The following is a 12,568-nucleotide window of genomic DNA, read 5'->3' on the forward strand; positions in this document are numbered from 1 at the left end:
TATGTATTTACCTGACCAGTCCATTTCATCAGTCACTATATTGTGCCCACTATGGACAAACAGTTCAGGTACTCAGCTTATATTATCACAAAAATAATATAATTTAATGACTTAACAGTTAAAGGAGCCTTTGCAATGAACATATACCTTATTGACAACTTTAGGAATAAATTCACATTAAACCAGATGAAACATGCTTTTTATGCTGAATAACGAAGGTTATCCGACCAGTGACGAGGAGAATCACTCAATATTGACCCAGTTTACGTTCGTCCCATAACACACAGGCTGCCAGATGCTGCGCAGACATTAATGATGGGTCAGAGGTCAAACGGTGAGCTCACAGGTTTGACAGCATGTGATCATCAGCAGGCCTCACAAATGTGCAAGAATGGCATCACACACTAGGTCATTGTTGTTCTTGGTGAGTTGTTTCGGGCGAGGTCCCTGTGACTCAGAAAAAATCCAGAGGGACGTAATCGAAGCAGGAAAATAACTTCGCTGGGCTGAAAAATGGCTTCATTTCACAGCTATGATAGCTTTCATCTTAAGAGATGATGGTTTTATCTGATTTTTAGTCGGGGGAGAAACACTTTCTGTCTGTTTGTTTACTGACGCAATCAGAGAAGAGAGTGTAGGAAAGCGCAGAGATAACATTTGAAGTGTGTTCATTTCCTGTTCATTGTCACACGACGGAGAAGCCTTCTTTTTGACACCCCAGAAGCTCGTTCTGTGATCACAGCTGACAGGATTATCTGAACAGAAAGGCTTCAAGTGTTGTTTTTCTTCAGATGCCCTCTCAGTGTTTATCTCTTTTTGTGTCAGAGCTGCTTCTCTGCACATCAGCTGCCAGTGGTTCCCTGATCTCAGCTTAACTAGCTGCGCCGAGGGTGATTAATGTGGGCGAGACCCTCCGAGCCTCTCTCAGAGGATGACGAGGGCCACAGCCCGAAAAACAGTCGACCGCATACTTTCAGCACAGAGTCATCTCTTACTTCAGCAAAATGTGCGTGTGACGGGCTGCTGAAAACTGAGAGAGAAGTGTCGCAGGGATTATTAATGTATTGTAACATATATATATCGTGGTCATTTTTACTGCTCTTTCAATAACCAGGGACATGAAGGACGTCACTGTAGCGTAAATCAAAGGTTTGAACACGTGTGTTGGCCATGTTGCATCATCAAAACATGTTACATATAAGATTAATGAGAAACGTAACGACCTCATAAACAAATGGAGAACTTCAGAAGTTGAGCTCATGAGTGTTTGACCAATCAAGAGATGGTATTTTGATACACGCCAAAGGGGAACAAGCCCTTGTAAAGACAGATAGCACCATCTTCTGGTGTAGCTAAGAAAGTTTAATATGAAAGATCTTAGGGCTGTTAATAACTAATGAGTAATTGAATGAAAAACAAATGCATTTGAAAGTTCTTCACAATAACATGGACATCACCAGTCTAGTGGATCTCAGGTTTTATTTGAGGCCGACTAGAGACAGAAGCTGCTGAGCCTCGCTCAGCTGTGTCCGCCATGTTTTCTGGACTGAGGAGCCACTGATGAGTTTAAGGACCCCCCTTGAAAACCAAATGGTGCAAATGTGTTTATCCTCTAATTATTTTTTCAAATAAATAAGACAACAAATTAAACTGTAATGTCTCCACAGGACGTGAAATAAAAACACTGACTAATTAAGAGCTTGAGCGTGAATAGAATTTTGATGACATTTCTTCTCATGAACTGATTTTGATGTTTATGTCATCTCAGTTTTTTCTGACTGGAGATAAACCAATACTATTAATATGTCACCTGAGTTGTTTTGTGTCATGATGTTTTAATGTGTGTCTTTGTGAACTATACTGATGATTTTTTGATGATATTATGAGTTGTGTAATGTTGTAATGTGAAGAATCATTAAAAGAGTTTGTGTGAGAGTCGTGTGTGAGAAGAGACAACAAGAGAGAAATATCAGTTATTGTGAGACAGAACTAAAGATGTATTTGAGCACAATGAATGGGGAACAAAAACTTCACCATTTACCAGCTTTTCTGAGACTAGACTGTAATTCTGCAGCTGGTTACTAAACGAATTTGAATTCCATATTCTGAAAGTAACAAAAAAGTGGAATGAAACGTGTCAAAAAAGGCAGAAACACAGAACAATAACAAATCCAAACAAAACGAATAAAAGATGCATTGAATGTAGAAAAAGTGAATCTGAAACACTGCCAACATTCTGCTCATTTCCTCCCGACACCAGTGATTGTGCTTGGACTTTGAGTAAACACCAGCAAATTCATCCTGAGACAGAGAGAGGATGCTCTGCAGGCCAGCAGCTGTTCTCAACACAGGGAGAGGCACAAGTTTACTGAAACGTCAGGAACTATTCACCGAACATATACAACATATGTGTTTTCATGGCCGATTAATAAAATACTGTGGAAAGTGCTGGATGTTCACATGTTGAAATTGTCAAGGAGCTGAAAGTGTTTAAAGGTTTTAGGTTTTTTTTTTGGTACATTGTCCCTCATCTTCAAAAATACTGAGACCCAGCAGTGCTGAAGGCTAATGTCTGCACATGGGACTATGAAGCCTATGGATGTGCGTCAGTGTGTTTGCAGGATCGGCTGTTTCAGCAGCAGCTCGCTGCTTCCAGAAACGATGGGCGTCTGGTTGTCCATGTGGAATCGCACCAGGTGACCGACACTCACAAACACCTGATCACGGGTCCGCACCTGCTCGCACAGAAAACACAGAGCGTAAGCCAGCTGCTGGTCTACCGTCCTCGTGCATTCAAACTCACACCTTTACCTGTCCATGGGGATCGATCAGCAGCAGGTGCCGCACGGTGGCTCCCTCCATACCACTGAGGACGTACTGACCAGACGCAGAGCTGCTCTCTCTGACCAGGAAATCCCCACTGCAGGTGAGGAGGGACTCTGCCTGCTTTCGTCCCAACCTGGGGCGAAGGACACAGCGTTACTGAGAGTGGAAGAGTGACAGAAACACCAGCAGACAGACACGTTCAAGTTGGTTATTCATACCTGCCGTGGAACCAGCCTTCCTCCTGGATCAGGTCCTGGATCAGTGACTCAGAGAGACGAGAGCACCGTCCACTGACCTCACACCCCACTGAGGTAATGGAGACAAAGGAAGTCAGTCGCACCAACCAGGTTTTTATCTTGGTTTGTTTTACTATATCTTTAAATAGAACATCACTCAGTAGAGATCATATCACAGCCAAGGCCCAGCAGTCCCCTCATATTCAATCAACAAGGACCAAGTTCCAAACACTCATTGATGTCAAATTATTTTTATGAAGAGCTATAAATCTTTCCCTGGCACATCTCACAATGTTTAAGAAAATGATTTTAAAAAACCTGCACCAAAATCAGAATAATTAAATAAAAAGGTTTTTGTAAAACAGTTTTTGGGCATTTAGCCTTTATTCAATAAGACGGAATTAAGTATGAAAGCAAAGGGCTGAGGTTCCTCTGTATTTCACTTTATTAAAATATTTATTCAGTTTTACAAATCCAGATTTAAATGATTTTTTATACTGTTTTCTTATGCAGATACAGTTCAGTGTACAGGAGATGTTGTGGTCTGGACTGGGATTATATCCATGATTGTTACCTTTAGTTGGAGCTGGAGTTTCTTCAGTGATGGAGCAGTTCTCATAAAGTGAAACAGGCCGAGGCAAACAAACCTGCAACCGCACGAGATGAGTCATACACACAAGACACAGATCTGTGAGTGTGTGTGTGTGTGTGTGTGTGTGTGTGTGTGTGTGTGTGTGTGTGTGTGTGTGTGTGTGTGTGTATAACACCCCAATAATCACACTGTGAGACTGAATTTAAAATATCGACCGTTATAAATAAGGTGATTATGACAAAGTGATTTGTTTTCTCGATTGAAATTAATTTGCAGCACGACAATAACTTTTTTCACTCTGATTTTACTGCAGCTACTTTACCTATTAGCTACTTAGTCGTATTTAACATTTATTTGTAATTGTTTTTACATTTCTAAATTGTATAAAGCCCAATAAACAAGCATTGACCCTAACCCCTGCAATGTTCTACCCACAGTTACACCCTTGACTTAAAGCACCAACTCTTTCATACCTCTTGAATGTCAGCATCTTGCTTGTTCTCCTCCCTTGTGATGCGCAGGTCCTCTATCCCACCAGGAGGTGGCGTCTTTCCAGGGATCACATTGTAATAGTCACAGTGCTCATGGACTTCACCTTCCTGTTTGACCTCCTGCTCTGTTGTTGTCCCCTCTGTCCAGTCGTTACTGAATCTCACTGCTGACCTGCAACCAGCGAGTCACATGATGTTACAAAACTAATATGTGGTGATGCATTACTAAACTGCAGCTCTGATCAGAGGGGTGAAATATGCAGTGCTTTAAATGTGTGTTTGTTTATTGTGTCACATTAATTAGACACAGCCACAGTACACAGAGGGACGACCTGGGATCTGTGCAGAGGAGCGAAGGTGTGTGGCTGAGGAGTTGGTGGAAACGATTCTCAAAGGCCTGACCGATGCTGTTGATGAGCTCACAGGCCCGACCCTGCGGACACTCCAGGATGTGACACGCTGACAGAGAAAGAAATATCGTGTCATTGGAATTTACAGTTACACGACAAAATCAGCAAATCCAACGGACGCCCAATTTATTCTAATGATGAACTTTGAGAGGAGCACCAAACTGTGGCCTACCTCTCTGATTGGTGAGGTCTTTGGCAACGTAAGCGATGTAATTGACCACGTCCTGTAAAGAAAAGTAAGTAAATAAGAATCAAGTCAGAAAAGCTACAGGTCACATTCACAGACTGTAAATAAAGATGGACGACGCCTCTCCCACTATTCAGACATGAAGCCATGATGAAGTCTGTATTCATGGGAGTAATAAACAGAATTATAGCTGCTAATAGAAACATTTATTATATATATCATAATATAATATTTCTGTTGTGAGGCCACAGACCACAGACTGTGTATGAAGATGGGCGACAAGTCTCCACTTTCTCCAACTATCGAGAAATTCTTGTATTATCTGACTTTATTCTTGTAAAATAACATTTTATTGTCATAAAATGATGCTTTACTTCTCATAAAATCACAAAACCTCAGAAGGTTTTTTGATTGTGACACTTTGGCTCCACTTGTTTTGTCATGTCTGTCTTTATTCACAGTCTATGGTCACACCAGATCAAAAACTGTGAATATTTCCTATAATAAATGGAGCTGGGTTGGTTTTTTTGCCCTTTGAATAGAACTTTTCATTTGTAAAAGAATGAATGTGTTGTTCTGTTCGTCTGTGTCTGTGGTCACTAATAAACCTCCCGACTGTGTTGTTGTGCAGTTCAGTTTACAACCTGTACATCTCAAGGGCTCTGGCATCTTTAATCAGCCGCTCCATTCATAATTTAAGCATCATTGAAAAACAAAGCGGACATTTTCAGTTACTGGTGATTCTTGTGTAATCACTGTTTGATGAATTCACTCCTTATCAGTGGTTCTCCGATACAAGAGCAGAGTCAGCTGTTTCACCATAAAGCCTCGGTGGCAGATTGATTTTAATTCCCTCTCTATCTTCCAAGCGTCCGACACAACTGAGCGAGGCTTAGAGCACACGACAAGATTATTTCGGCTAATTAATTAAACAGCGAGCCATAATCCCATCCAGAGCTTTTGCCAGTGTTGTTCCCCGAGAAGAGAAACTACCGTCCCGCTCCCTCTAATCTTTGTCCATTGCAACCTCACAGTATCCAAACTGTTTATTTATCAGGGTTTGACCCAGACAGCAGCTAATAACTGAAACTTCCTGTTGGCTGCATCAACAGAGCTGCATTGATTTTCTGTTTTTTCCCACAGAGCGTGTATTCATTCATGAGGATGAAAAACGCAAGTTCTGTCATATGGAATTAATGTGGGCCTGGAGGGAGCAGGCAGAACAGTAGAGTTGTTAGTTCGAAACAGTCGCGACGGCTTTGATGGTCGCATCAAGTCACAAGAGATGATTTCACGATTTGTTGATCACGTATTTGTCGAATGCTTCGATTAGCCAACAAGAATAGAGCCGACACTAACTGAGTATAAAAGATATATGAGACAAAATGATCAAGTGACTTGCTCGTAACTTGTAAACATTCCTCAACTCAAGTCCTCATGAGACTAATAATATGTATTTTCTTTCTTTTGCAAATACTATTTATATCTTTTATATTTATAAGATATATTTATAATACGCAGTATTTGGAAAATGAGAGAGTGAGACTGGGAAAACTGTTTGTTGTAAATTTGTTATGTTCCAACCAAGGTTGTTATAGTTTTGAAATTTTCATTAGTTTTATTTTTATTTAGTTTTTCAGTTTGCTTTTTTATTTCAGTTTAGTTTTAGTTAGTTCAACAAGTGATTTTGTAGTTTTAGTTTAGTTTTTATTTTGAGGAATTGACTAGTTTCAGTTTAGTTTTCATTTAGTTTTAGTCTTAGTTTTTCCAGGTATTAAGAGAAAGCCTTGACTTGTAGAAGCTGAAAAAGGATGAAACAATGTGTGACACCAAATATGGTTTATCAAGTCCTTTAATTTCATTCTCTAACCATCACCTGCAGGACAGGCAGTAATCGAGGGAGAAAACAAAACGACAACAAAAAGGAAGCTGAATTTTTCTGCAATTCAGTTTAGTTTTAGTTAGTTTTGCATTGTTCATTGTAGTTTTTATTTAGTTTTTGTTTTTTGTCTAATTGTTGTTTTTATTTTTATTTCAGTTAACTAAATTATTTTTCATTGCTAGTTTTAGTCTTAGTCTTAGTTTTCGTTAACTATAATAACCCTGGTTCCAACAAGGTTTCCTTTCATCCTCATAAATGCAATAAAAGAGAATGATGTAACATATGAATAAATGTTTAAACAGAATTCAAAGGAAGACAAAAGCTATTCTGATTATGCATAATGCCTCAGGTAACTATTATTATTCATCATGAACACAGATTACTTTTACAGTTAATTTTCAACAGAAGGTGCATGTTTGCATCTGTTTCCTTCTCAACATCTGGCGCTCTTTTAACTTTAAGAACATTTTTAGATCGCAAAGAAATTTGCAAAACATCTTCTCTTAAGTTTGCAATCAGGACTTAAATCTTCCACTTAAGTCAAATATTTCCTTTTTAGTTGCTCAATAAAAATAGACTCAGATCTTGCAGAGCCAAATAAAAGCTTACAAAGATCAAGAGGACGGACATAAAAATAAATCCATAACAAATGGCAACAAACCAAGCCGTAATCAAACACAATCAAATTATGTGTGTGTGTGTGTGTGTGTGTGTGTGTGTGTGTGTGTGTGTGTGTGTCTGCCCATGTTAAACACATGTGAGGATAGGAACATACCGGGTCTCCTCCCGAGGCAAATGAAATGGCCTGCATGGGATGGTGGGCGATCTTCTGAGGAAGAGAAGAAAGGAGGGGGAAAAAACAGGGATGGTGTTCACTCAATAATTCTGATGCCGGACAGTTATAATTTGGTTCATGTGTTGAAGCTGTCACCTGTAAGGAGGAGGCAGTGATCAGAGTCACACTGTCTGTGGACACAGTGACGGTGATCCTGCGCCCAGAAAACTGCAGGTTGATCTGACCAAGAACAGCAGACGGTCCCTTGTACACAGACTGATGAGGATAAACATCACTGTTACTCAGTGTGTGTGTGTGTGTGTGTGTGTGTGTGTGTGTGTGTGTGTGTGTGTGTGTGTGTGTGTGTGTGTGTGTGTGTGTGTGTCATACCCTTTTGGTTTTCACTGCTGTCTTGGCTGATGTCCTCTCGCACAGTCTGCTAATCGCCTCTCTGCACACACACACACACACACACACACACAAACACACACACACACACACACACACACACACACACACACACACACACACACACACACACACACACACACACTTCATATTTGATGTAATACTTTAGAAGTTTGTCTTATATGTTATAAACCTCTGTGTGTCATGTTCTGTTTGATGCTGGTCTCTTTACAAACAAAGAGCCAGATTACACCAAGAAATGGTCTAAAAAATAGTAATAGAGTAAAACCCAATGGAGTAAAAAAAAACCTGACTGCAGTTATTCCGCATAATAAGTCGTAGTCTTCAGAGCTTTGCAGTAGCCGACATGCTCGTCTTCAGGGAGCGGACGCTTGGGTCAGAGAGGTCAAAAGACACAAACACACAGAGACCTAACATCCCACCAGAAAACAAGGCAGGAAGTGCTTTTCTTCTCACTGGAAACAAATTGTAAGTGATGGACCCAGAAATCCTGAGACTTTGGAAGATCATTTGGGGGAATTTCACCTAATTAGATTTTCTGCCCGATCATTTAGGAACATTGCTATGAACAGAAGTTGCTGTGTACATCAGTGCACTGGCATCCTGCCCTGGGATGATGATGACTGTGTCAGCAGTGCTCATATGTAAAGTATTTATATGTATATATATTTTCATGTTGTGTGTAGTGTGGTGGTGGCGGAGGGACATCCTACCGTGTGACTTTCATTCTCGTGTCAAAGTCGAGGTTTCTCATCGACTGGGTCACCTCCACACTGCCCATGTACTTAAAAACACAAGAAAACACCAGTTATTCAGATGTAATATGATTCATCTAGAAACAGTCATGATAAAAGTCTTAACTGATCTCAGACAGAGTGCAGATTTACATTAGGCACTGTTTCCGTCCTGCTCCGCCTTAATTTAAGTGTCCCCACGGGACTGAAAGATAAATCTGACAGACTGAGAGAGAATTAACAGAAAAGGAAAAAGAAAAAAAATACAGTGTAGTAGACATGAGTGACCTCTTTTCTTATTTATTCTGCAGCCTGCAGTGTGATTTACATCCAAATAACTTTCCCTCCTCGCTCTTATAAAATGTACATTGAAGTGAAGAGGAAAATGACTCTGTTGTAGAGTTCATGACCCAGATTTAACATTTTGACTTCAAGCGATAAAAAGGCAAAAGGTCTGGAAACCTCATTGTACTGTAGGTTTCTACTCCCTGAACAAAAAACTGTCTCAAGAGAGGATCATGATACAAAGTTGGAAAATCAGTGATTTATTGTGTAATTTGTAGAATTTAATTTTGCAGAATAAACGTAATACAAACTTTTCACCTTTGGCTTTGATCTATCCGGCTCTATGCAGATGACAGTTAACTGTACATCACGTCTTTTCTGAATAAAACTTTGTGTCATGCTTCTTCTGGGCACTAGTCATTGGCTGTCGTAGCCAATAAAATCAGTAAAAACACTGCGGCTCGTTGAGAATCCAGCTCCTTTAGTCAAAGAGGCTAAAGCTACTGATGCTAGCGAGTGAGACCTCAATGTGATCATCTGTATGCTCCAAAGCGATGCTAGTATTCCTGTCATAAGCCCGCTAACATGCTGGAAATGATGAGTAGCAGGTGTAATGTTCATCACCTTTTTCACTAAAACCCCACTAACACCAGCTAACATCTGGCTTTTGTTTTCAAAGGGATTGGATTCAGCTCCCCGGTCAAATGACTGTCGTTAGATTTTCAGGTTGTACGTCCAAGAAACTAGACGGAAAATGAAGCCAACAGTTGTTACAATTTTTTATGAGGAATGTAACACTTTTATTTTAACTCCCATTTTTCACGAGGTAAAAGTCGTAGTAAAAGCTTAATTTGTTTAAATCTGTTAGTGAGCACTTCACCTTTGCTCAAATATTTCCAAGCCTATATAATTTACAGAATAAGAAAACTTTGATTGGCAGATGATGTTTAGTAATGAGGTTTCATCAAGTCACTAATACAAAATAATACAAAGTTTCAACCTCATGGTGGCGCTAGCAGAGCAGTCAGGACATCACCAATGAGACGACTTATATACAGTATGGTCTTTAAACCAGAATCATGGTCCTAAAAAATAGTTTTGATACTAAAGAGGCGAGGAGGGTGCAGGAGCACTTAACACAAACAGGCATCATTTAGGCCATGTGCTCAGATACGCTCGGCCAGTCACATTTCTAGCTTCAGCAGACTCTAAAGGCTGGAGGCAGGATGAGTAAGTCCATTGATGGAGACCAGACTTAAATCAATACATGTGTGTGTCGGTGGAGTGGCCGTGCAGGAGAGCAGTGTATGTATGTGCGCTTGTTTGTAGAGGACAACCAGACAGTCCGTTCTCATTTCCATCAGTGGTCAGCTCGCAGGGCCCCCGGCTCCTGATCACCCATGCGGACACACCTCCGGTTTCTAGGACGGCATGGGCTCCAGTGATACCGGATACATACACACGCATGCACTCAAATACACACACGCAAGCAAAGCTGATGTAGAGAGGAGCAGAGAGCCAGGATGAGTCACTACTGCCTACACAGGAAGCTCCATCTGAGAGGGAGGGGGGAATGTACGAAAAGGAGTGTGATAGTGTGAATAGAGCACAGGGAGCGTGTGTGTGAGTGTGAGAGAGTGAGTGAGTGAGTGAGTGTGTGTGTGTGTGTGTGTGTGTGTGTGTTGGCACTGGTACCGATAATAGTGTGTGTGTGTGTGTGTGTGTGTGTGTGTGTGTGTGTGTGTGTGTGTGTGTGTGTGTGTGTGCGTTGGCACTGGTACTGATAATAGTGTGTGTGCCACAACTCTCTGCTGGGACCCTGGATATGACATTAGCTTCACTTTCTTTTATTTGTGAAGTGATGAATCTTTGCACGGACGCATGTTCAACATTTTAGTTACATTCATATTTCTAGTCGAAGCGAAAAGCACAAGGCTTCTTGGGAAAGTAAACTCTTGTGTTGTCCGAGTTGCTGTCTGCTGCACTGTTACTGGTGAGCATGAGGTGATCGGTACCTTGATGTTATGATGAACTGCTCTGTTTGCCGTCCCCACCACTGTACAGTCATCTGCTGCAGAGGGAGTCTTCACACAACACCGACCATCTCTGTGCTGTGGGCAGCGAGGACAGCCGGGGGTCCAGGGGAGGCTGGCCATCCGATGCAGCGTGATGGGTCTTTTTGCGCAAAGCAGGGCTAAGTGACTTTGGCTTTGGCCACTGGATAACGGCACATGAAGGGAGGGTTGGCTACAAATTCTCTGCTCGGGTCCTGATCCCCATTCTGTTCCTGAACAGGGTCTGTCAGCGTGTCCATCAACGGTTCGGTCCCCTGCTGCGTTTCTCTGTCCCCTCAGGCCAGGCAGAGGGAAGGGACTTTGCAGTCGTATGTTGGCCACTCGAGGGATGAAGTCCCTCAGGGTTGACGGCCCGTGGTGTGAGGGTGTCCCGGGGTCCAGTTGAGCAAAATCAGAGTCTAAGGGGAGTTCCCTCTTCAGGGGCGGCATCCTTTGGGGCCGATCCTCTGGAGATGTGAGGGAATCGTTGCGCAGACGACTGTATTTGGTGCGCTTGAGCATGCCTGCGGGAGGTGAAAGTGTCACAATGAAATTGTAATCGCTGCAAAAGAGATGAGCTCCCTGCAAAGAGTCCTGAGTGTGATGTGTACCTGGGTAAGGTTTGCTGTCTCATAATCAAGTAACTGGACAGACGGGAGCACTGGGAAGTAAAAGAGAAGAAAAACCAAAAACCCTGCCAGGAATTAGATGACACACTGTTGTTACACACAGAGGATTTAATGGAGACTGCAGATAAATAAGAAACATAAAATGCAGTTTGATTAATCAGCTGATCACTGGGAGATTATCTGTCCTGAGATTATCAAACGGGATTCCTACTCACCAGCGTGTGACTGTGGATGTCCTGTGTAGTCTGAAGTCCAGGCTGCTCCCCTCTACGGTCCCATCTCATTCACCCTCTCCGTCAGTCTCCAGGCTTCCAGCTCTGCTTCACCTCCACATCCACTCGTCTTCTCTCCCTCTGAGGCTCAGCAGAGAATTGTGCAGCTTTTGTGAATGAACTTTCTCTTTTTTTATTTTTTTTTATGAATGAGAGGCTCTTGCTCACTTCCTCTGTCTCTCCATGAAGGTGCACGCAGTTGAATGTGTGAATGGAGCGGAGGGGAGATTGACAGATGGCCCCTAACGCTCTCTCCCCCTCCCTCACCCACACATGGCCATCCAATCACAGGCGGGTAGGGTGACTCATGCTGTACACACACACACACACGCACACACATGCACACGCACACACACTCTTCATAAACTGAAGTAGAGCCAATAGAGTACATGAGCGCTTTAATCCTCTCTTCTAACATCACTTGCACCTCAGAGATGCTGTTGAAGTGGGTTATTAATACATTACTAGCTTTGCTTCACCCTCAAAATAATGTTTCCTGTTAATTTCAGAGATTTAGTGACAGTAGGAGAGTGAACCCAACGCATGTAATATTCAAATGACCTGAAAGAGCACAAGAGGAAGGGATTTAACTGAGACATTTGCATTTCCCCATGATTTATCAGAGCAGTATAACTGACGCCAAGCAAAGTGTTTCACATCCTGCACTTATTCTTGATTAAAATATTATCTTCCATCCACAAAAAGGAGGGAGGGTGTACTAGAAGATACATTTTTCACAAATATAACTCAGCATGAATAAGTATTA

The 12,568-nt window shown here is 41.8% G+C and overlaps 1 protein-coding gene across 3 annotated transcripts; it reads right to left on the reverse strand.

Annotated features, from left to right (window-relative positions):
- Positions 1–1,973: 1,973 nt before the first annotated feature.
- Positions 1,974–11,887, reverse strand: LOC109637245 (SHC-transforming protein 1). 3 transcript variants are annotated; one of them, XM_069525838.1, is made up of 14 exons: positions 11,746–11,887; positions 11,513–11,562; positions 10,863–11,425; positions 8,542–8,612; positions 7,790–7,850; positions 7,556–7,675; positions 7,400–7,450; positions 4,728–4,779; positions 4,478–4,604; positions 4,128–4,317; positions 3,637–3,709; positions 3,045–3,132; positions 2,812–2,959; positions 1,974–2,735 (listed from the first exon to the last, which is right to left on the reverse strand). In XM_069525838.1, the coding sequence occupies exons 3-14, from the start codon at positions 11,421–11,423 to the stop codon at positions 2,607–2,609; spliced, it is 1,671 nt and encodes a 556-aa protein (XP_069381939.1). In that variant the 5' UTR covers positions 11,424–11,425; positions 11,513–11,562; positions 11,746–11,887; the 3' UTR covers positions 1,974–2,606. The 3 variants fall into 3 exon arrangements, with proteins under 3 accessions (XP_069381939.1, XP_019955025.2, XP_019955026.2); XM_020099466.2 differs by having other exon boundaries at positions 7,400–7,453; XM_020099467.2 differs by having other exon boundaries at positions 7,400–7,453; positions 11,513–11,595; positions 11,746–11,884.
- Between the last annotated feature and the right edge of the window lie 681 nt (positions 11,888–12,568).

The sequence above is a fragment of the Paralichthys olivaceus genome, chromosome 1 (assembly GCF_024713975.1).
Source record: "Paralichthys olivaceus isolate ysfri-2021 chromosome 1, ASM2471397v2, whole genome shotgun sequence".
NCBI classification, from domain to species: domain Eukaryota; kingdom Metazoa; phylum Chordata; class Actinopteri; order Pleuronectiformes; family Paralichthyidae; genus Paralichthys; species Paralichthys olivaceus.